This window comes from Brassica napus, chromosome A8 (assembly GCF_020379485.1).
Source record: "Brassica napus cultivar Da-Ae chromosome A8, Da-Ae, whole genome shotgun sequence".
In the NCBI taxonomy this organism is placed as follows: Eukaryota; Viridiplantae; Streptophyta; class Magnoliopsida; order Brassicales; family Brassicaceae; genus Brassica; species Brassica napus.
Window position 1 is genome coordinate 18,417,197 of NC_063441.1, and position 21,235 is coordinate 18,438,431.

At 39.8% G+C, this 21,235-nt stretch overlaps 8 protein-coding genes, 2 non-coding genes and 1 pseudogene across 11 annotated transcripts; 5 read left to right on the plus strand and 6 right to left on the minus strand.

The window, feature by feature from the left end:
- The first annotated feature begins 87 nt into the window (after positions 1 to 87).
- LOC106364900 lies at positions 88 to 2,026 on the plus strand. The gene has a single exon (XM_013804386.3). The coding sequence runs from the start codon at positions 766 to 768 to the stop codon at positions 1,861 to 1,863; it is 1,098 nt and encodes a 365-aa protein (XP_013659840.1). The 5' UTR covers positions 88 to 765; the 3' UTR covers positions 1,864 to 2,026.
- Positions 2,027 to 2,610: 584 nt separating this feature from the next.
- LOC106367903 (protein NPGR1) lies at positions 2,611 to 5,622 on the minus strand. The gene is made up of 6 exons (XM_013807768.3): positions 5,456 to 5,622; positions 5,045 to 5,310; positions 4,696 to 4,966; positions 3,443 to 4,620; positions 3,227 to 3,371; positions 2,611 to 3,138 (listed from the first exon to the last, which is right to left on the minus strand). The coding sequence occupies exons 2-6, from the start codon at positions 5,249 to 5,251 to the stop codon at positions 2,828 to 2,830; spliced, it is 2,112 nt and encodes a 703-aa protein (XP_013663222.1). The 5' UTR covers positions 5,252 to 5,310; positions 5,456 to 5,622; the 3' UTR covers positions 2,611 to 2,827.
- Positions 5,623 to 6,841: 1,219 nt separating this feature from the next.
- On the minus strand, positions 6,842 to 9,092 carry LOC106367902 (adenine phosphoribosyltransferase 1-like). Of its 2 annotated transcripts, none has more exons than XM_013807766.3 (6): positions 8,692 to 9,092; positions 8,409 to 8,516; positions 8,053 to 8,163; positions 7,828 to 7,920; positions 7,285 to 7,434; positions 6,842 to 7,183 (listed from the first exon to the last, which is right to left on the minus strand). In XM_013807766.3, the coding sequence occupies exons 1-6, from the start codon at positions 8,831 to 8,833 to the stop codon at positions 7,065 to 7,067; spliced, it is 723 nt and encodes a 240-aa protein (XP_013663220.1). In that variant the 5' UTR covers positions 8,834 to 9,092; the 3' UTR covers positions 6,842 to 7,064. The 2 variants fall into 2 exon arrangements, with proteins under 2 accessions (XP_013663220.1, XP_013663221.1); XM_013807767.3 differs by having other exon boundaries at positions 8,409 to 8,513; positions 8,692 to 8,985.
- Positions 9,093 to 9,425: 333 nt separating this feature from the next.
- Positions 9,426 to 11,855, plus strand: LOC106364899 (probable beta-1,4-xylosyltransferase IRX10). Its single transcript, XM_013804384.3, has 4 exons — positions 9,426 to 9,581; positions 9,901 to 10,289; positions 10,626 to 10,867; positions 11,095 to 11,855. The coding sequence occupies exons 1-4, from the start codon at positions 9,491 to 9,493 to the stop codon at positions 11,606 to 11,608; spliced, it is 1,236 nt and encodes a 411-aa protein (XP_013659838.1). The 5' UTR covers positions 9,426 to 9,490; the 3' UTR covers positions 11,609 to 11,855.
- A 1,513-nt stretch (positions 11,856 to 13,368) lies between these two features.
- BNAA08G18980D lies at positions 13,369 to 14,158 on the plus strand. The gene is made up of 2 exons (XM_013804383.3): positions 13,369 to 13,603; positions 13,849 to 14,158. The coding sequence occupies exons 1-2, from the start codon at positions 13,469 to 13,471 to the stop codon at positions 13,951 to 13,953; spliced, it is 240 nt and encodes a 79-aa protein (XP_013659837.1). The 5' UTR covers positions 13,369 to 13,468; the 3' UTR covers positions 13,954 to 14,158.
- Positions 14,159 to 14,269: 111 nt separating this feature from the next.
- LOC106364897 (putative F-box/kelch-repeat protein At1g27420) lies at positions 14,270 to 15,886 on the minus strand. Its single transcript, XM_013804382.3, has 3 exons — positions 15,377 to 15,886; positions 14,977 to 15,200; positions 14,270 to 14,890 (listed from the first exon to the last, which is right to left on the minus strand). Exons 1-3 carry the CDS (start codon positions 15,856 to 15,858, stop codon positions 14,511 to 14,513), a joined length of 1,086 nt encoding a protein of 361 aa, XP_013659836.1. The 5' UTR covers positions 15,859 to 15,886; the 3' UTR covers positions 14,270 to 14,510.
- Positions 15,887 to 16,159: 273 nt separating this feature from the next.
- On the minus strand, positions 16,160 to 17,850 carry LOC106364896 (60S ribosomal protein L17-1). The gene is made up of 7 exons (XM_013804381.3): positions 17,782 to 17,850; positions 17,669 to 17,705; positions 17,547 to 17,587; positions 16,739 to 16,969; positions 16,547 to 16,649; positions 16,422 to 16,489; positions 16,160 to 16,333 (listed from the first exon to the last, which is right to left on the minus strand). The coding sequence occupies exons 1-7, from the start codon at positions 17,833 to 17,835 to the stop codon at positions 16,286 to 16,288; spliced, it is 582 nt and encodes a 193-aa protein (XP_013659835.1). The 5' UTR covers positions 17,836 to 17,850; the 3' UTR covers positions 16,160 to 16,285.
- LOC125577497 lies at positions 17,097 to 17,227 on the minus strand. The gene has a single exon (XR_007315908.1). It is a non-coding gene; the product is annotated as a small nucleolar RNA snoR74 (small nucleolar RNA).
- LOC125577498 lies at positions 17,332 to 17,462 on the minus strand. Its single transcript, XR_007315909.1, has one exon. It is a non-coding gene; the product is annotated as a small nucleolar RNA snoR74 (small nucleolar RNA).
- Positions 17,851 to 17,973: 123 nt separating the features above from the next.
- On the plus strand, positions 17,974 to 18,824 carry LOC106364895 (cold shock protein 2-like). The gene has a single exon (XM_013804380.3). The coding sequence runs from the start codon at positions 18,050 to 18,052 to the stop codon at positions 18,611 to 18,613; it is 564 nt and encodes a 187-aa protein (XP_013659834.1). The 5' UTR covers positions 17,974 to 18,049; the 3' UTR covers positions 18,614 to 18,824.
- A 741-nt stretch (positions 18,825 to 19,565) lies between these two features.
- On the plus strand, positions 19,566 to 21,171 carry LOC106364894 (annotated as a pseudogene).
- The last annotated feature ends 64 nt before the right edge of the window (positions 21,172 to 21,235 follow it).

Below are 21,235 nucleotides of genomic sequence, written 5' to 3' on the forward strand. Positions count from 1 at the left end.
ATGTGGTACATCGTCATCTTACCTAAATTCGAAAATAAAATCTTTAACATGGAGCGGTAGAGTCTGCATACAAAACGTGCATACTCTTTTTTATATTATAACGGATTCCGAATTTTTTTTCCTGAAATCAGAATAAGAGAGAGTAAAGAGAGATTATCAAAACAACGAAAACGGAAGATCAGTATGTGTCGACCAAGCATAGGATGTTAAACGGCCAAGGCAAGGCATGACATCATCAAAGACACGTAAGAGAAAAGAAACCCCACTGACGTCAACTAAGAAACCCCCACGTGTCTCTCCTGCTCTCTCACCGTTGCATGAAGCAGACAGAACCTGCAACTGCCTCGTGTTCCTCCCCAAAGACCAGTTACTAACACACACGTCCCTAAATCATCTCGAACAACCAAAGACTCCAATTAACATTGTCACAAAACCTTGCATGTAGTAAAAAAAGAAGATAGGTGTAGGCACGCATGACGTCCTGCAGCAACACGCGTTGCAGTGATAGCCTTTGTGATTGGTGAACCGAACCATATCCCACAGTATATCTGTTTTGTAAGAATGGCACATTAAACGTGTCCCTATCCCCAACTCTCTCTAACACGTACCCATCCTTTTCTCTCCATATGTCCTTCTTCCTTAAATATTCGCCTCTCTCTTATTGGCTCTTCACTCTCCTTATTATAACCTTACTTCTCTTTGTTCTCTCAACATCTCTCGTCTTCTTTCTTCTTCTTGTAGTGATTTTTGAATTTTTTTTACACCATGATAAAGATACTTAGCTCTCATAACTCGCACCATTCTCACTCAACCACCACAACTCTTAAAACAGCCGAGATCTTGTCCAAATATAGACCCATTGCTCCTAGGCCTGGGACGAACCAACTAAACGACAATGAATCTTCTTCTTCTTCTTCTTCTTATATGTCTCACAAGATCAGCCAATCTCCTTACCTTCGTCACCTCTGGCCACAGCTTCAAGCTCGTCCTACGAGAACCCGCAAGCGAGGGAGAGGCGGGATGGGTCCAACGTCTCATCTCTCGTTGAAGAGACCCAAGTCATTAGCTACGTCTGCCAAAACTCCTACACAGCGGGTGTTTCGCCCTATTAAAACGCTGGCGTTTCAGGCTTTCTCTCATGCGGGGCTACCAAACCTTACTACACAAGTTGGCTACGCCTTGGAGAATGGTGGATCTCCTGCTTTGGTGACTCTGCCTCTTCTTCAATGCTCTCCTCTTTCCTCCAAATGCATGGAGCCAGAGATCAAAGTAAAGGGTCTAATTGATCTGAACAAGAGCCTAGAGACGATACAAGAGAGAGACTTCTTGACGCAGCTACAAGGACCCATCACAACAACAACAAAGACAGCAGCAGCAGCAAGCAGAGTCATAACTCCACAACCCATAAGACCGGTGTGCTCAAGAATCAACGTAGCATGCATAAACCCACTAAGCAACCCGTCTCAAATCAGCAAGAAATCATCACCACAAGAGGTGGAAGAAGAAGTTGAATCCGATGTGCTGCCCGCTATAATCTCCGATTCAAACAACAAGGTCAGGCTGGTGAACTCAGCATACAAGGAGATGATGGGGCAACCAGAGTGCTCGTGGCTAGATTCAATGGTGAAAGTGAAGAGGATGTGTGGTGAAGTGGTGATACAATTCTGTGAATCCAAGATTTCAGAGAATAATAATGGCTATTCATGCTGGGTGAAGATAGAGTGGGGAAGAGACGGTAAGGAGGAGCTTGTGCATGCGTTCTGCGATGTAATGAAACGTGAGTGCGACTCCAAGGATTATGTCTTTACGTGGAGGTTTCACATAACCGCCAAAGAAACTTGTCAGCCAAGCTACAATGCTTAGTTAGGTTTTGGAGTATCCGTGTTGTTCTTTTAATGCTTTAGCCTAATGATAAGTCTATATATAATATATCCAATATTAAATATCGTTTAGTGGTAAACTCTTCTCTTGTAAATACACTATGAAGAACAGCAAGTTACTCCTTATTTATGAATGGTTTCATCTAGGGCTGGGCATAAAATCCAAAATCCGAACCGAATCCGACCGAAACATCCAATCCGTATCCGATCCTAAATGTAAAAAATACCTCAATAGATTTTATAGGGTGTTATAAAACATATCCGAACTCGAAGTGTTATTAATCGAACCCGAACGGATAATCCGAAAACCCGAAAAAAAATATCCAAAGAAACCGATCCGAATGTTCAAATTAATATATAATATAAATATCTGAAACATCAAATATTCAATTTCATATTTATTTGGATATGATATCTAATAATAAGTATTGAAAATTTAAATAAACATCTTAAATATTCCATTATATACAAAGAATAATATATTTCTTATGTTTTACTTTTAAATTTTAGATTTTACTTTGTATATACCCGAACCGATCTGATATAATCCGAATTCGAATGATATATGGTTACTTCAGACATATCTGAACCGATCCGTTATATCCGAATCTGATCTGTACTTGTAAATTTACTAGAATGGGACCTAAGAGGTGTTACAAAATAGAACCAAAATCCGAAAAACCCGATCCGTACCCGAATGGGTACCCGAACGCCCAGGCCTAGTTTCATCTAAGGAAGTGCATGTGACATTCATTTAGGTAGATTTTGAGATATAACCCTTACTGTCTTATATAACATAACCATCCAACAAAAGTACAACTTCAAACTCTAATCATCAAAAAAGTTATCCTCTCAAGAACCTGCCACTCTGCAAGTTTTGTTTAGAGGCTGAAGAAGATTTTGTTACCTAATTTTCAGTTTGCTTGTCCGAGTAACTTACTTGCAAGTCAAATGAAACTCTGCACCGGAGCCGACAACTCTAGCTCATATGCAGCTTGGTAAAACTCTGCAGCTTGCTGTGATAAGCCTTGCATTTTAGCAACATGTCCTAGCTTCATCCACGCGTCGTGACTTCTCGGATCTAACCGTAAGGCGTTCATCAGAAAACTCTTGGCGGTTGCAAGTGTATCACCTCCAGATTTCATCATAACCTCTGCTATAGAAACTATGCTGGGCACGTGGTCTGGATCTATCGAGAGTGACATGAAGAAGGGTATCAAAGCCTCTTCGTGAAGTGATTTAGCTTCAAGACACAAACCTGTCCCAAAATTGAAGGAGATTGTTATCAACAAGAGCGAAATCAATGAACGTCGAGAACATTTTGAGTCCTATTGTTTTCTCCATACCTGTTTCATTCCAGCCTCTGGGAGAATAAAAGGAGATGGATCTTGCCTTGTCCAGACATGTTTCTGCATCTGACAATGAACCTAGCTTTCCATAGACAGAGGCCAGGTCTTGCCAAGCTTCCGTTTCATATTTCTTTAGAAGAGTCTGAAATATAGAATAAGAGCAGTCAGAGAGATCACAAACATTTTCATTTATGACAACCAAACTATAGTTACCTCAGATTGTTCAGACTTCTCCTGCGCCCGGATTAGAGCCAGAAAGTTACTGCATGTCTTCAATGCCTGCTTAGGTTGTTCTTGAGCCATCTGAAGCACAGCTTTCAACTTCAGAAGCTCTAACTTTTCCATGTCACCAGCCTCTTCCATGGTAAAGTCCAGAATAGATTCCGCATCCTTGAGCCGTTTCTCTGCTGAAAGGACAGCAGCTAGATGTTTCCATCCTCTAGTTGAAACTCCTCCTCCCACCATACTAGAATACTCAACCGCGCCATCCAAAGCCGCCTGAAGGTTTCTTTGAAACGCATTCTCAACGCTTAAGTTATATACAGCATCTGGTTCCGGATCACCCTTGGCCATCGTTGCAGCTTTATTTAGAGAGAATAGAGATTTCTTCTGAAGTAAAACCCGCTCAGAATCTAGTTTGGAACTTCTTGCAGCGTTTCCATAGCATACACCAAGGAACCTGTGCGCTTGGCTGAGAAGATGCTCACTCTGATTATTAGCCAAGTCGAGCAGCCTATGAGAAAAATATATGCCGTCCCTCGAGTGTTGTGGATCTTCAGAGCATAGCTTTGCTCCAAACAATAACCAAGAAGCCTGCGGTATCTGTCTTGATTCAGAAGGACCAAGGGCCAGCTTCAATAGATTAATGGCAGTTTTACCCATCCCTGCAGCACTGTAACAAAGAGAGAGCAGGTACCATCTCCCCCCTCGAGTGTAAACACCAGGAAGAATCTGCTCCAGATAACTCGCCAACACTTCAAACTGTCCAACCATCGAAAGAGCGTAAGCGAGATGATCCACGAGTTCTGCATCCCACTGTATCCCTCCAACAACCATCTTCTTCACAAGCAACATCAGCAACACAATCGCCTCCTCCATGCTGTCCTTCGGGCTCGCCTCAACGCTACCGTAAAGCAAAACCAAAGCTAAAGACTTCTGCGTAACAGCTAACCTCTGTGGATCCAGATTCCACGGTCTGGATAAAGCGCGGCGATAAGAAGCAACGGTCTCATGAAAGTCTCCAGCTTTCGTCCATAGCAAAGGAAGCAACTCGAGCGCCTTGTGGAAAACTTCCTGCAGTTTATCGAATCCGCTGATACCTACTCGAGGCATGCCACTTGGTAGCGCAGATTCAATCATGTCCAGGATTAGTTTGCATTCCTCCGCAGCTTCTGTTAAAAAAAAAAAAACAATAACAATGTGAGAACAGAATCTTTCAAAGCAAGATAGCTTCAAGAAGAGATAACCTTTGCAAGAGCCGAGTTCCTCAAGTGATCTAGCTTTAAGCAAGATAGCTTCAAGAAGCAAGCTGACGGAATGCATTGACATGGAACTTGGAGGAGGGAGAGTAAGAGCTTTGGAGGAGCGTGGTGGTTTATTGCAAGGACGAGTTCTGTCTACAATAGCTTTCGTTATCCTCGGAGTTAAGACTTTAATGTCAATCCCTTTGAAGACCTGAAGCGCTGCGTCGAAGTTACCTCTCTGATACTCAAGTCTCCCAAGCAAAGCCCTCGCTTCCTAGAAGTATTAAAAAAAAAAATCAAAATTAGAAACGAATGTATGAGTTTCGTTTCGTTTCGGTAAGAAGAAGGCAACCTCGTAGTTGAGGGAGAGAGCCTCTTTTAGAGTGGACTCAGCTTCATCGACTTGAGACTCTTCGAGTTTGGAATCCCAATCGGCTCCTCCTCTAGTTCTGGTGGAAGATGAAAGGCCACTAGCTGAGAAGTCTCGTGTAGCTAGCGACTCCGGCGAGCCTGGCTGGTCGTCGAACCGGAACTGCTCGCCTGAACAAGCACACAACATTCTCTTCGCAGATTCAGAAATGCGATGAACGGATTCAACAGATGCACGCAGCAGCTTCACTAAGAGAAAACAAAAATTAAAATTGGATTTAACCTCACAAATCCTTGAGCTTAATTAGAGATTTGTGCTGCATTTTTTAAGTTAAAAGCTCAACAAATCAAATATCTTCGCGGAGGAGTAACGGCGAAATCAAAGAAGACTTACACGAAAACGCGAGTGGGAGCTTCCATGAAAGCAGCTTTTGATAATACGAGTAGGAAGGATCTGGACTAACTTGAGCTTCCTCAAAGCCAAAGATAAACCTCAGGAATTTGATTTTAAACAAAACGAAGAATCAAGAGAGAAAGATCAGAAATCGAGGTTTAAGGGTTGTTTGTCACTATGCTATGTGTTGTTCATATCACTCTCTCTAAGCAAGCTGCAGGCCCAGCGGCTGCCACGCTGTCATTTTCTTTTCTTTTCCTTCCTTTTTCTTTTCTAAAATTCTAATTTGAAATTGTTTTTGGGTCCCATGTGTATATGTTTTTGGGAAAACTGTTTTTTAGAGAAAAAAAAAAATGGTAACTATGTCCCTTTAGACTAATCTATATTTTGTGTCATATTTTCTTATAACATTCTTTAATATTTTTGAAAATAAATTTAATAAATAGTTTTACAAACAAAAAAAATTTGGAAAAATAGTAACTTTTGATAAAATACCTATATAAACTTAGTGATATTTTTTCCAGTTATAAAAAAGTTAAAATTATAAATTTCATATTATGTTCTAAATAAAGTAGAAATGACATTCTACTAAGTAGAAAACAAAATCCACTTTTTTCATTGAATCTACAATGTTTAGAATACGTGATCTACGTAAATATGAGTATTCTAAAAATATTTAGAATACACATTCCGCGCTTAACCTATCGTTCTAAAATCTTTAGAAATCAAAATCAACACATTAATATAAATCTAAAACACGTAGAAACCGACTTCTACAGATTTACTATAAATCTAAAACATGTAGAAATCAAAATCTAAACATTACTATAATTCTAAAAAACTGTAGAAACCGATTTCTACATATTAGTTGTATTCTACGGATAAGAAATCAGTTCCTAAAAATATGGAAACAAAATATTTGAGAATATTCACTTTTATATTTTGAAAAAAAAAATCAATTTTTTTTTAAAAAATAAAAAAACAAAAAAAGGAACAAAAAAATAAAAAAAGAATAAAAAATTACAATTTTAAGGGCATTACTGTCATTTTGAAAACAATTAGTCTAATGGGACATAAAATAGTATAGATTAGTATAAAGGGACATAGTTACCATTTTTTTGCTCTAAAAAAACAATTTTCCCTATGTTTTTTAACAACACCATGATGATGCTTAATGAAAACATTCCCATAATTATACCTTTATTAAGTACTATAAACATGATCTGAGATTATTAGGGAATCCTATAAATGCACACTTTATTAAAACATCTTTAGACTCACCCCTATTTTTTAATTTCAAAATAGACTACTTCTTCTCCAACACTAATGAAATAAACCTAAGCTTTATTATAGAATCACTCAATTTTTTCAATAATATATTAGAAATGTACTTAATTGTACTTTATTTTGGATGGAAAACAATCAGAACACTGTAATCAAATCCTGGCATGCAGAATGCCACAAATTTTTATAGTCCGAGCCAGTTATGATATAAGTTGAAAACACGAAGAAAGTGTTCATCAAATCCCAAATGAACACAAAGAAAAATAACATTTTGATGTCATCCCAATAAATCACCCCATTTTTCCTTTTACGGGTTTCTTTCTTGTTAAGCGGCATCCGAGGTGACAAGAATAAAAAGTGGCGCCTCTCCTAGTTTCTCTCGTCCCTTGAGTTCTGGTAACTCAATCACGCATGCACACTCTACTATCTTCACTCCTACTCGCTCTGCCGGAGACAAAGACAGATAGAGAGTCAAGTCTAACTGTGAAACAGTGTTTGTTATTCAAGCAAATGCTGCCTCGAGATCAGTATATCTTGTACTTTACCAAGTAGTCGGATTGCAGCGGCGAGAGTGCCACCAGTGGCAATGAGGTCATCTATGATGATAGCACGCTCACCAGGCTCCACCGCACCTACATGCATCTCTATCTTGTCTGTTCCATACTCCAACGAATACTCCTCCGATATAACCTTCCCTGTTAAACAAACCACCAAATATCATTAGTAGTGCGATATTCATGTTGTCCTGCTCAATTTAAGTATCCAAAAATCACTTAACAAACACCTATCTCGTAATTTGTAAAAACATAAACAACTTACTCCATCAATATGTAACAATAACCAAAGAAACAACCACTTAGGCTACTGCAAGTTACCACAAAAGAAATATGAACTAGCAAATGAGTAGAAGATATAGGTACACAATTGTAAACTTAAGAGCAAGAAGCCATTTTAAACTAACAACTGTCTACCAAAATCTATTTGTCCCATTTCAACAGACTATACAGCTTATCCACTAGGTTACTACTAGACCTTTGTAACTAAATAGAAATATATAACTACTACTACTAGAGGAAAGGGCAATGTACCAGGTAGCTTCTTGGGCTTCCTCATGGGAACAAATTTAGCACCAATAGCCAACGCAATAGGAGGTCCAAAAATGAAACCTCTTGCTTCAACACCTGTCACCATTTCAAATCACCACAACCATTTCGTTACATACAAAAAGGAATCAACTTTCACACACTAAAGGGTAAAGAAAGGCTCATTCCAAACAGACCAGTAAGTTGTAAGGTATGGAAGAAGTTAGTTACCTGCAACAACAGAGATGCCTTTGCCTTTGTATCTTTCAACAAAAATATCAATAGTATCCTTAAAGGCCTCAGTGTCCAGAAGAAGCGTAGTTATGTCCTGAAACATGATCCCTGTTCAAAAGTATCCAATTCCAGATGATTAGGTTTCGAATGTTACGAACCTCCCTGCACCGCAGTTAACTATAACAAAAATCTCTACATATACCATATTTCTATACGTTTTTATAACTGTTAAAACCACACCGTAGACCGCAATTAAACCGTTTGTACCGCACCGCTCAAACCACAGTTACCATTCGGAGCCCAAGAGGGAAACACAGATCAAGATTCTAAACTAGTTTGAACAAAAGGGAGACCTGGTTTAGGGAAGTCGGGGATGACTCTGATTGAAGAAGCGATCTTGGGGATTCTTGGATCTTGCCCATCTTCTTTAGCTGCCATTTCACTCTCCCGACTCACTGCTGCTGTAAACACACACAAAGAGGGACTCAGATGCAAACGCAGACCATAAGTATGTGAAAACACAGTGATGAATGACGTAATTGCCCCCCCCCCCCCCCCCCCACCCCAGCAAAATATCTATTTTATGATCTAAAGGAAACAGAACAAAAAGGCAAATAAGAAGTGGGTGGGGTCTACCGCAAGTGAAGAGGCCGAGGGAGGTGGTAGAACGATGGCTTGGGAGGCGGATCGAAGGAACACGGTGGCAGAGGAGACGTTGGCGAAGGACAGGAGAAGGAGGAGCAAGACAGAGATGGTAAGAAGAAACTATTGATTGCATATTATTTGGATTTTGAGATCTTAAAAAAAAAAAAGAAGGAATGTAATAATTTTAGAGACGGAGTGGTAGTTGATTAACGCCGTGATCAACGCCTTTTCAACTCTACAATAAACACACCTTCCTTGGTGGCTTATTCTTTTCACACATGTTAATCATTTCACAGTAAAAAAAAAAATCAAATTGAAAACGACATTTGAACAACGGGACACCAAATGTTCATGTTTTTCTTTCTACACCGTGTTTATGCTCAATCTTTGTATTATGTGACACAAACTACTCATTAACAGGTAATTGATCTATAACACTTTATGCGCTTATAATGGGCCAGTAGACGTCTAATGAGGCCCAATGGATATATAGTGAAACCATGCTGGCACACAATCAGTTTCTTCTCTGGTCGTTGAATTCACGAGAACGTACATCACAAGCAAAACATCTCTTACTTATCTGTGACTTGAAGCTATTTCGTTTTCCATCCTTCCTCCCCGTTTCATTTTCAAACTCGCTTCTTATTAAAAAAAAGCCCTAAAGCCTAATGTCGAAGTTAACTCGTCAACCACCTCCTCCCATGACCTCTCAACAATATTCTTTCCTTAAATATATACATTCTCTTCCTTCTCCTCTCTGGAATCCCACCACACATCTCCGTCCGGTACGATGATCCGTTCTTCTCTCTCCGTAATTCTTCTCTTTCTCTTCTTCTCTGCTTCTTCCGCTGAGCATAATGCTCGAACGGAGCGAATCTCAGGTAATATTCTAGTGTTGCATTGAACACCTTCTCAAGAAACTAATGTACATTGGTGGTGGCCAAATAATGTTATTCTTCAGTTGTTGTTCGAGTTAGACATTTAAAATGTTTTCATAATGTTATACATTCAAATTAAAAGTTGTGTTTTTATTCTGGATATAAATTTTTCGTAATGCTCTAATACATAAATAAAATTGTCGCATAAAATCGTGATGTCATAAACGACCGGTTTCTTTGCCTTTGCTCTGGACTGAGCTTAGAGTTAGTTTACACATAAATATATAATTTGATTTGCTTAAGAAGTTGTGTAAAAATGCAGGAAGTGCTGGTGATGTATTGGAGGATAATCCAGTTGGGAGGCTTAAGGTTTATGTATACGACCTCCCAAGCAAGTACAACAAAAAGTTACTTCAAAAAGACCCTCGTTGTCTTACGCACATGTTTGCTGCCGAGATTTTCATGCACAGATTCCTCTTATCTAGTCCTGTCCGAACGCGTAACCCCGATGAAGCTGATTGGTTCTACACTCCCATTTACCCCACTTGCGATCTCACTCCTACCGGCTTGCCATTGCCATTTAAATCTCCGCGTATGATGAGAAGCGCCATACAACTAATCTCATCGAATTGGCCTTATTGGAATCGGACAGAAGGTGCTGATCACTTCTTTGTCGTGCCACATGACTTTGGTGCCTGCTTCCATTATCAGGTAGAGTTTCTCGCCACTCAAGAACACACTTTAGATATATACTTTTGGAGCCAAAGATAGTTTAACTAAAAATTTGGAGCTAAAGATAATTTAGTTAAAAATTTAATAAAATTTTCTTTTAATTAATTTGAAGATCTAGTTTTTTGTAATTAAAAACCAATGTTTCGCTTTGCCATGTTCATGACCGGTTTTGTTTGTAACTGATCTAGTTAGTAATGATAAGATTGGTTATTTAGCTCTGCTATAATCTCTTTAAGTGCTTGGTTACATGGAAACTAAGTATCTTCTTAATAGTCTCAGTGAATTAACTGAAGATTTAATCTTGACACTAAACAGGAGGAAAAGGCCATTAAAAGAGGGATTCTTCCACTACTCCAACGTGCCACTTTGGTTCAGACATTTGGTCAGAGGAACCATGTGTGTTTGGACCAAGGCTCAATCACTATTCCACCTTTTGCACCACCACAGAAGATGCAAGCTCATTATATTCCTCCAGACATCCCACGCTCTATCTTTGTCTACTTCCGCGGTCTGTTCTACGACGTCAACAATGATCCAGAAGGTGGCTATTACGCAAGGTACATCTTTTCTAGACTAGTAAGTGATTAGGTTTTACATAAAAACAAAATTGTTTGGAATCTTCAGAATGGAGTTTTGTTAGATTCGAGTTTATTATGGGCTTCCAATTTAAAACCAATTGGCTCGGTCCTAACACTTTATATATTTGTCAAGCTTTTATATATTTGTTAAGGTATTTTTGAATTCCCGATGTGAAATATTTATCCCTAATAAGTTTCTTGAACAGAGGTGCAAGAGCAGCCGTGTGGGAGAACTTCAAGAACAACCCTCTATTCGACATTTCAACAGACCACCCGACAACATACTACGAAGACATGCAAAGATCAATATTCTGTCTGTGTCCTCTCGGATGGGCTCCATGGAGCCCGAGGCTAGTTGAAGCGGTTGTGTTTGGGTGCATTCCAGTTATCATAGCGGACGACATAGTACTGCCTTTCGCAGACGCCATCCCCTGGGAAGAGATAGGAGTCTTTGTTGCGGAAAAAGACGTTCCTAAACTAGACACGATCCTTACCTCTATACCAACGGAAGTGATCCTCAGGAAACAGAGACTTCTGGCGAATCCTTCGATGAAACGAGCCATGCTGTTTCCTCAACCGGCTCAACCAGGGGACGCGTTCCATCAGATTCTTAACGGGTTAGCTAGGAAGCTACCTCACGACAGAAGCATATACTTGAGGGAAGGTGAGAAGGTTCTGAACTGGACCGCTGGTCCTGTTGGTGACCTTAAACCTTGGTAAAATTCAGAAGGCGTTGGCTGTTTGAGAGAAGAGCATATGTTGTTTATGTTCAATTACGTACAAAAAAACAGTTGTGCTCCTTCTCTGGTGGATTATTTTTGTAGATCACATTAGTAGAGAAGTGGAGCTACATGGGTCAAGTTGAATGTACACCTTTTTGTGGATCATACTACTCTTTGTTGTTTTCACAATTTCACATTGTTAACTCGTAATGTCCAATAATCCAAAAGCCAAAAAGTTTAATTAAGGATAAGTAAATCAACAAATCTCGATCACTAACAAAATGGACTTAAGAAAAAAACATCGTTTTTCTCTCTCTTATCGCTCTCTCCTCTCTCTAAGAAACAAAACAGAAGCACCAAACCCTAGCTCCGGCCGCCGCATCTGGCGCCGGAGGCGTCCCCTTCCCCCTAATCTCCTTTTTCCCTTTGCTCTCACCCTCTCTTCTCTATCCTAAGTCGATATGCTCACCTTTCTGTGACTATCTGAGATCTTCTTCCAGAGAGTCCCTTGCGACAGACGGAGGTAGATACCGGCGTTCCATGGACAGGCGGCGAGACCAAAGGAAGGTCGAGGGTGGTGAGAGTCGGCTTTTAGACCGAAGATTCGTGTCAGATCCGGTTTTCCACTTTTGAGATCTATGACGGATTCTTCACAGAGATGGCGCGTGACTCGGCGTAGACGTCTTCTCCACCTCGGATCTACATCCCCTCGTGGCGGTGAGATTTCTGGAGGAACGGTGTGAACGGACGGCAGAAAGAGGTTCGTTCTCGGGATTCCGGAGGCGACGCGTGGTGAGGTCTTTCAACGATGGAGTTGTCAACCAGAGGAGGAGACTTTTCTAGCAAAACGCGGTGGAGTTGCTACATCCCAGCGCCGGTGACGGTCTGGTGGTCGCCCCGGTGGTAGAACCTACACACTTCTTGAAGCCGCGACTTAGTGTCCCCGTTTCACGACGCCATTATCCAGGTCGTTTTTCATTCCGGACTCGTGTTCGGTTTTAGGCTGAGGATACAGACAGTGATGGCCGGAAGGAAGAGGAGCTCAGGTCGGAATGCGCCTTCTGGTGTTGATACTGTGGTTCACGGACTGAACTCGAATCATAAGGAGACCATCAGTTTGGTTTAGATTAGTACCGACTGATTTATTCTTTTTCTTTTGTGTTTAATTACTGTCGTTGTATCTCGAGGTCAAATTAGGGGTCTAAGAGGCGGTTTATTCCGGGTAGTGGGATGAACTTGTCCTCATCGTGGAGGAAAATACAATGCCGGATTTGATTGGGTAGCGTTGGATCCATCTATGTGATCTAGGGTGATACTAAATCCCGGTATTGTGTGTGGGGTTAAAATCTCGTAGAGGTTGTAATCTTGTATTCCACAATTGGTCAATATAAAGTTGAAGTTGAGCCAAAAAAAAAAAAAAAAAAAAAAAACAAAATGGACTTAAGAATGAAAGTGAAAGTATCAGGCTCTGTTGATTTCCACAAAATGCTATGTTTACATACACTGCCATATTGTTTTTGCCTAAAAAAACAAATATTAAAACTTATAATTTTTTTTTTAATATGAATGATTTAATATAATATAAATTTTCATAGTACAATTAGCTTAAATATATAAGAAATGTAAAAGTTGTATAGCATGTGAAAATAACTTATATTTTAAAACAAAATTATTTTGAAAATAACATACAAATTATTATATTATGAATTTAGGAAAATTGGTAAGGTATGTAACTAGAAATGGGCCGCCGAGTCCACTAAGAAATGGGCTGGTAAGAGGGAAAAGCTGAAACTAATCAAAGACCCTTTACTTGTCTTACTCTGGAGATCGAGCGAGCTAGAGAGAAAGAGAGGCGGCCATGGGAGCGTTTTGGGGAACTCGGGTGATGGAAATAGTGAAGAAGCACGATTCAGGTGGTCTCATTTGGAAGAGAATCAAGCTTACCTCTACTCGTAAAGCCAATGCCAAAACTCGCCTCCGTCGCGTTTGGCAGGTACTCTCTCTCTCCTTCACCATTTCCTTTTTAGGGTTTATGGATTGTGATTGTGTTTATTGATCAAATGGATTCAATTCAATATCATCAGTTCATTGCAAGATTGTTATGAGTTCTGTTTAGATTATGTGATGTGGTTTGGTGTTTTGATATATCTTGCAAAAGCTTCTCCATCTCAAATAAAAACGACTTTTATTTTGTTTAAGACAAGTGTTTATTAATAGTTTTAATTGGGTCTATTGCAGAATGAGGCTGTTCTAAAGGCGTGCGGTACGTCAGATGCATCAGTTTCTCCGGGAGTTAGCAGCAACACAGAAACTTGTACCAGTGCTCTGAAAAATAATGAGTGAGTGAGGAGGAGGAGGACGAGAAGCTCCAAACATGGTCGTTACCAATAATAATATTTGAACTTTTGTGGTGTTACTTGTTAGGTTATATTGGTTTTAAAACATGTTGAATCTGCAACAAGAAGAGACTGTGTTGTAATTGTTGCTATTTTGTTATGTTACACTGATGAGTTAAACACAGCCGGGGGCTAGTCAGTGGTTGCAGTTATAAGTGGGGTTAAGTAGCTTATTAGTGTTAATCTAATCATTTGATAAAACTAGATATATAAAATCAAATATTTTTCTCTTTTTCTTATTTATCAAGGTTTGGTTATAACAGTTTAGGAAACAGACAACTTGCATAAAAACAAGTTTAGGAGTATATACAAACAACAAATATATGAATCATTCACAAAGTTGAGGACCAAACAGACAAATCACACAGCTCCAAAGTGTTACACTTGCACACAAAGTTGAAGAATAGGTTGCATTTTGAGCCAAACACACATAGCTCACACTCACAGCACAAAACGTTACAACACACTTTGCAAAAGAATGAAGTCAAATAAAAAGGGGAAAAATCAGAAGTTGATGAGAACGCTGGTCAAGTGAGAAGCAGATGGTTTAATCTGATCACAGACTCTCCACCTGGACCCAGTCTCTTTATCAAGGTCATACATTAAGGTCTCATGTCCACAAACCCGCGAAAACAGCAGAACCTTATTGTTCCATTCCCCTAGTCTGAACCAGAACCCACCCGCTCTCGGAGGCACACCCACGGAGCTCCAATAATTCTCCTCCGGATCAAACACTCCCAGACGCCCTGGCATGTTCCTGTCCATGAAATACACTTTGTTCCTCACGACAGTGTATGAATAGACAGAGATTGATTGCTCCGAGTCTAGCTCTTCCCATGTCTCCGTTTTAGGGTCATATATGTCAATGAATCTCGATCCATTGCCTGAAAAAAATCATCATCAATTATGTAAGAAAAAACTTAGTTCAACCAATCTGCAGTGAAATCTATATATGTCCTCATATTCCCACCTACAGCAAAGAGTTTGGACTTGAACGAGAATGCGAAGCCACGCCAAACCGGGCGGTTAGGACAATCCATAAGGCTCCATCGGTTAGTTTCCGGGTTGTATACTTCCGAGTTGGAAAGACTATAAGCATCTGTGGAATAACCTCTGATCACATACAAAAGGCCATTCACTACAGCGAACGCAAAGTTGTAACGCGGTATGTTCATGCCCGCCAGTTTCCTCCACCTGTTAAAATATATCATTCCGACAAACAAGAATTCAGAAAAAAAAACATCTTCACTTTGGTCGGAAATTCAGACAAAAACAGAATCAGTTATGTTTTTTTTTTCGTAAAAAAACAGAATCAGTTATGTTTCTTTAGAGAAGATAATGTCACACATATTGATCAGATTGAAGAAGACCTGTTAGACGCAGGATCGAACTCGTAAACATCGGCAGAAGCAGAGACGATCGTGCTATTGATCGAAGAAGATCCTTCGACCTCCGTGTATCCGCCGACGAACACGATCTTCCCGCCGCCGAGCACCGCGACGCCGAAACCGCGCTTCATAGGCCCCGGGACGGGAGGGATCTGTCCGAGTTTGTTACCGGAGGCGTCGAAAACTTCCCAGTAGACGTCTCTTCCGCACTCGCTTTCCATCAGAACGCACATAAACTCCTCCACCGTTCCGGTCAACTCTCGTACGGATGCGAAATGCTCGCTCCTGAGGAATGTCCTCCATCGCCGGCAGACCTGGGATATGGTACGGAAGTTTGAGCGTGGGGTTCGCGAGAGGCAGAGCTCCGCCGCGTCGTCTGTTAAGCCGGGGATTAACGACGATGGTGACGAGTCCATTTTTAATTGTCTACCACGATTTTGGATTAATCGCTTATTACACGACATTAGTTATGTTCAAAAGTTGTTATAAATAAACTGACTGTTGACAAAAATAATATTATAGGATAAAACTGATAACGATATCATTAATTTATCCATCTCCTTAACACTGTTTTAATATCATGATCTTGTTATTTAAACTGTTATACTTTTCAAAGAAAGTGACATGATCAATTTATAAGCTTGCGTATTAACAATTGTAAACCAATCCGCAATTATTAATTTTACTGATCGAAATTACAAATAACATTCACTTTACCTAAAGGTTTTAGTTATTAATCTTAAATAAAGAAGTAAATTAAAGCTATGGGAATCCAAAAACTAATCTTCATTAAGTGTTTTAACATTTTGGCTACATGTCTTACAGAAAGTGAACAAAATGTACCAAGCGCTGTAACACAAAGTGGTAATGGTAACTACAAGTCTATAAGGATCAAGACGAGGTTCCCTTCTTTGACTTCGCTGCCAACTGAGTCTCCGGCTGTAATGAGGTTATGAGAAGAGGAATGAACATTGATGATGGTTAAAAATCAGGATTACAAAAAGTGCAGACGAGATGGATAAATTACCTCTTTCTTCACAGGCTCCTCTTTCTCTGAAAGAATCAACTCAATGTGACATGGGTTTGACATGTAAGCTGCAAAAATAAAGAGTCAGCACTGTTAACGAAATAGAAGTTGAAGAAAGAACATACGGTTGATTCTTCCGTGAGCACGGTATGTTCTCCGCCTCTGTTTTGCTGCTTGGTTCACTTGGATGTGTGATATGAAAAGGGCATCTACATCCAAACCTTTCACCTGATAATTAAATGGTTTTATAGTAATTGAACATAAGCACAATACTAATATAAAAAGTATAAACGGTAATGAAGTGGATAGTCAGTCACCTCAGCATTGCTCTCAGCATTCTTGAGAAGATCAAGAACGAACTGAGCAGATTTAGCAGGCCAACGACCTTGACCGTTTGAATGTCTGTTTTTTGCTTGAGCAGTACGTCCAACACCGCGGCAGAAACGTGTGAAGGGGATAGCTTGCTTGTGAGCTATCACATCTTCCAAGTACCTTTTCGCCTTGTTCAACGGTAGCTTTCTTATCGCATGCGCTGTCTCCCTAGTGTTCTGTTCACAAATTAACAAAACTATCAGATTAATCCAAATAACGCAACATTTTTAAAAAAACAAGTGTAGCTACAAACAAAAAAAAGAATGAATGCTATACTCCACAATACTTGTAGATCAAAAGCTAAAATATACCATCATGAACTGAACCAATCAGATATAAAAAGAAACGTAGGTTCACCCAAACACGATGACCAATTCGATTTCCCTGACATTTACGTGAGGTCTGCTATGTACAAAACAGAACCCTGCTTTTTGTTAATCAGGTTTGGTCTTATTACAAACTTCTCCCCTATGAACACTAATCTGATTCATTTCCCAAAAGAAAAAAGTTTGCCTAATGAAAAACATGGTCTAGTCTACAATGTACCATCATGAACTGAACCCAACAGATATTATAAGAAACGTAGGTTCACCCAAACACGATGACCAATTCGATTTTCCTGACATTTACGTGAACTCTGTTACGTACAAAACAGAGCCCTGCTTTTTGTTATTCAGGTGTGTTGTTATTACAAGCGTATGCCCCAAGAAACATTAATCTTATTCATTTCCAAGCTTGGCAAAAGAACTTTACCTTGAAGTGGACCCTGAGATCGGCTCCTCTTGCCTTGCAAGCTACATAATCATGGTCATTTAAATCAATATCACTAGAGAAACCCCAATAACATAGTGAAGCTAACAATAAAGTGTTCTCACATTTGGTGGTGTTGTCTGGTTCTTGTGAGTACTTCACCTGAATAAAGAAAAAAACACATAAGAAAACAAACTAATAAGCATAGAAGCACAACTACTGAGCTTAAAGCATTTACCATGACGGCCAAAGAGAAGATCTGATGGACAAGAGATTTGAAGAAGACGGACATATATAAGGTGGGGGGACAACTAAAACCCTAAACGGCGGACGCATTTTGACTTAACGGGCCTTATTGGGCCGCTACTCATCACTTCACAAATGGGCTTTTTGCTGAGTTTTTTTTTCGTTTATTTATTTATTATAATAGCTGATTGTTTATCTCGTGATTTTGATTACTAGGGTTTCGTTTTTTTTTTCAGAGAGAAGGAGAGAATCTGAAAGAGATGAGTTACGGACAAGACACCGGTGTTGAGAGGCGCAAGGGCACTGTCAAGTGGTTCGACACACAGAAGGGGTTCGGCTTCATCACTCCCGACGATGGCGGCGACGATCTCTTCGTTCACCAGTCCTCCATCAGATCTGAGGGCTTCCGAAGCCTCGCCGCGGAGGAGCCTGTCGAGTTCCAGGTCGAGAACGACAACAACGGCCGTCCTAAGGCGATAGAGGTGTCTGGACCCGACGGCGCTCCTGTTCAAGGCAGCAGCGGTGGTGGCTCGTCTGGCGGAGGTCGTGGATTTGGCGGCGGTGGAAGAGGTGGAGGTCGTGGGTTCGGCGGCGGAAGAGGTGGTGGTGGTGGTGGTCGAGGAGGAAGCGACTGTTACAAGTGTGGTGAGCCAGGTCACATTGCGAGAGACTGTTCCGAAGGTGGAGGAGGATACGGAGGAGGAGGAGGAGGGAGAGGTGGTGGTGGTGGAAATGGTGGTGGTGGAGGTGGCGGCGGAGGAAGCTGTTACAGCTGTGGCGAGTCGGGGCATTTCGCCAGGGATTGCACTAGCGGTGGACGTTGATCAGATGGGGAAGCATTATCGCAGCTTATTATCTATTTATTGTTCGCTTTTTTGCTTGTGATGGATCTCTTTCGTTTCTTGGTTAATTTTCGGTTATCGGTTTAATCACGTTGATGGTTATTTTGTTTATGCTTTTTGACGGTTTAATGGGGTACTTGTGATGGGTGAAAGATGATTTCATAATTAAGACTGGTGTTAATCCATTTGTATTTGTAAATGGAGTTGAAATAATTACAACAGACATCAGAAAGTGATATTTTGGTTTTGGTAAAAGTAAAAAGATTTTCTAGCTAGAAACAGTTGTATTGGTCCAAATCAGATTGTTTGTTAGACTTGCGTATTTGGATACTGAGGTGTGGGGGCGACATTGGTCCGAGGAAGCTTGTTTAAAAAATTAATTATCCACCTCTTTAACGGAAACTGTACATTAAATAAAATTCAGATTGGTAAAAAATCAATTATCCACCTTGTTGTTCTCTTGCTTTTTTAGCATGTCTGTTAACTTTTTACACACACATTAAAAATACAAAAACTTTCTGTAACTAAACAATCAACCTATGTTTAGAAAATAGAACAAATTTGCTACACGAGCTTTGATAGGAGACATCGGTAAGAGTGTCAAAAACTAAATATTGTATCCACAGCCTGGAAAAAAATGGTTATAACCAGTGTTCGGAATTACGGGCGGTTAGTATAAAAAATCGGGGAATTAGTCCGATGGGAATTACGCTAGGGGTAACAAAAATTAACAAAAAAATTGCCACTAAAATCACTGATAATGAATAAGTTACAAAAAAAACTTTTAATCATGTAGTACTAGTATCCGGTATCCCATTTCCTCTAGCAATCAGATGCTAGTTAAAGTTGAATGGGCTGGGCTTAATTGAATTTATAGAATGTAGCGTTTATAAGAGATGGAACGCCCACAAAAGTCCAATCATGACAACATCCACGACTTGTCGGCTCCTAAAACCCTCGGACAATCAAACTAGGTTTGGTTTCGAGTTCTTGTAATTTCCCGAAGTACATTCAGAACAGAACAGCAAACTAAAGATTTTCCTTTGCCCTGCCTGCATCGCACGATGGAATTCACTACCGCCGACGTGGAAAAGGTGTTTCTATTCGACCACCTTCGCAAAGGATGTGAGGCTCAGTACGCTAAGGATCCTCTCGATTCCGATGTTTGTACTACTACTCTCCTCTTCATCATAATATTTCTACATATTAATCTTCACTCTCGTTCATGATAACTGTATGTCATGTGTGGATACTAATCACTAAATGTCGAGTAGGAATTTGAAAAATCTTGAAATTTTATTTTATTATGTGTTATTATTACTTCAGACTTGGAGGATAATTATTATTGATATTAGTCTATCTCTTTATGGTGATATTTATCTACAGAATTTGCTTAAATGGGCTGGTTCATTGATTGAACTTGCTCAGTTCCAGACTGTTCCAAGGTGATGTTAAATGGTATGAGGTCTTCTTCAAAGTTTTGATTTTAAAATAAATTTTTGCTCCCATTCTTTATTACTTCTCTTTGCTCAAATAATGAATTATTGACTGTGTAGATGCTATTTTCAAGTTGGAAGAGGTATTGACATTGAGTCCAGGGAAGCATCAGGCTCTTTGGTGTCTTGGCAACGCCTACACTACCCAAGCTTTTCTTTTTCCTGATGCTGATGTAGCCAAAGGTCACTTCGATAAAGCCGTTGATTATCTCCAAAGAGCTGAAAATGAGGTAAATCTTCAAATTTTATGGGCTTTTAAAAAAAATATTTGTTACTGTTATAAGTGTAGTTAGACAAATGCTTTTTGTGACAAAAAAAAAAAAAGACAAATGCTTTTTTTTTTTTTTTTGGTTTAACAGGATCCAGGTAATGAGATATATCGCAAGGCATTGGATGTTGCAATAAGGGTACTATTTCAACTTCTCATTTTCAGAGTCAATCTTGGTGTCATAACATTATCTCTCTGTATGTATATTTGTTTCTGATCTCTGTGTTTTCACTTATTTCAATAGGGCCCGGAAATACTAATGGAGCTAAATCAGAATGGAATGATGCAGCAGGCACTAGGTGGAGGAGGAGGAGGTCCATCAGCTTCATCAAATGCTACCGTAAGTTATCACTTTGTTTTGTTGAGTTCTTTACTGTATTTTTAGCAAGTTGTTGAGAAGTTAAAGCAGAAAGTGAAAGAAGCTCTCATATAAAAAATTTTTTGTATGTTTCGTTCTTAGCTTTTTCAGGGCGGTGAGAACATCAAGACGAAGAAGAACAATGACTTCACGTACAATGTATGCGGTTGGATCATTCTAGCCTGTGGGATTGTTGCTTGGGTTGGCATGGCAAAAGCCCTTGGCCCTCCACCACCTCCTGCTAGATAAAGCCTGTAGTAGTGTGACTGGCATTCCACAAGTCTGCCGACAAGACCATGTACACCTCCATAGAATTGTTTTTCTTTACTTAGTTACTAGTATGTATGTTTATTGATTTTGGATTTCCTGGAACTATATATGAGATTTCTTATTTATATAAGATAAATGAATAGAGTAAGTGGAGCTCTAGAGAGGTCAAGAGTAGTTTTTTTTTTCCTTTGCAACTGATTAATCAAATCTTC

Bases quoted from the DNA above. Each gene is read 5' to 3' on its own strand.
- LOC106364900 (XM_013804386.3), top strand. From the start codon at position 766: ATGATAAAGATACTTAGCTCTCATAACTCGCACCATTCTCACTCAACC.
- LOC106367903 (XM_013807768.3), bottom strand. From the start codon at position 5,251: ATGTTGTGTGCTTGTTCAGGCGAGCAGTTCCGGTTCGACGACCAGCCA. The intron at 4,967-5,044 runs GTTGCCTTCTTC...TAATACTTCTAG, and splicing joins CTCTCTCCCTCAACTACGAG to GAAGCGAGGGCTTTGCTTGG. The intron at 3,372-3,442 runs GTAACTATAGTT...TCTATATTTCAG, and splicing joins AGAAGTCTGAACAATCTGAG to ACTCTTCTAAAGAAATATGA.
- LOC106367902 (XM_013807766.3), bottom strand. From the start codon at position 8,833: ATGCAATCAATAGTTTCTTCTTACCATCTCTGTCTTGCTCCTCCTTCT. The intron at 8,517-8,691 runs GTAGACCCCACC...GTGTGTTTACAG, and splicing joins CCTCGGCCTCTTCACTTGCG to CAGCAGTGAGTCGGGAGAGT. The intron at 7,921-8,052 runs GTAACTAACTTC...AAATGGTGACAG, and splicing joins AGGCATCTCTGTTGTTGCAG to GTGTTGAAGCAAGAGGTTTC.
- LOC106364899 (XM_013804384.3), top strand. From the start codon at position 9,491: ATGATCCGTTCTTCTCTCTCCGTAATTCTTCTCTTTCTCTTCTTCTCT. The intron at 10,290-10,625 runs GTAGAGTTTCTC...GACACTAAACAG, and splicing joins GTGCCTGCTTCCATTATCAG to GAGGAAAAGGCCATTAAAAG. The intron at 10,868-11,094 runs GTACATCTTTTC...TTTCTTGAACAG, and splicing joins GAAGGTGGCTATTACGCAAG to AGGTGCAAGAGCAGCCGTGT.
- BNAA08G18980D (XM_013804383.3), top strand. From the start codon at position 13,469: ATGGGAGCGTTTTGGGGAACTCGGGTGATGGAAATAGTGAAGAAGCAC. The intron at 13,604-13,848 runs GTACTCTCTCTC...GGTCTATTGCAG, and splicing joins GCCTCCGTCGCGTTTGGCAG to AATGAGGCTGTTCTAAAGGC.
- LOC106364897 (XM_013804382.3), bottom strand. From the start codon at position 15,858: ATGTCGTGTAATAAGCGATTAATCCAAAATCGTGGTAGACAATTAAAA. The intron at 15,201-15,376 runs GTCTTCTTCAAT...ATATTTTAACAG, and splicing joins TTCGATCCTGCGTCTAACAG to GTGGAGGAAACTGGCGGGCA. The intron at 14,891-14,976 runs GTGGGAATATGA...GATTTTTTTCAG, and splicing joins GTCCAAACTCTTTGCTGTAG to GCAATGGATCGAGATTCATT.
- LOC106364896 (XM_013804381.3), bottom strand. From the start codon at position 17,835: ATGTCCGTCTTCTTCAAATCTCTTGTCCATCAGATCTTCTCTTTGGCC. The intron at 17,706-17,781 runs GTAAATGCTTTA...TTCTTTATTCAG, and splicing joins TCTTCTCTTTGGCCGTCATG to GTGAAGTACTCACAAGAACC. The intron at 16,650-16,738 runs GTGACTGACTAT...TTTAATTATCAG, and splicing joins ATGCTGAGAGCAATGCTGAG to GTGAAAGGTTTGGATGTAGA.
- LOC106364895 (XM_013804380.3), top strand. From the start codon at position 18,050: ATGAGTTACGGACAAGACACCGGTGTTGAGAGGCGCAAGGGCACTGTC.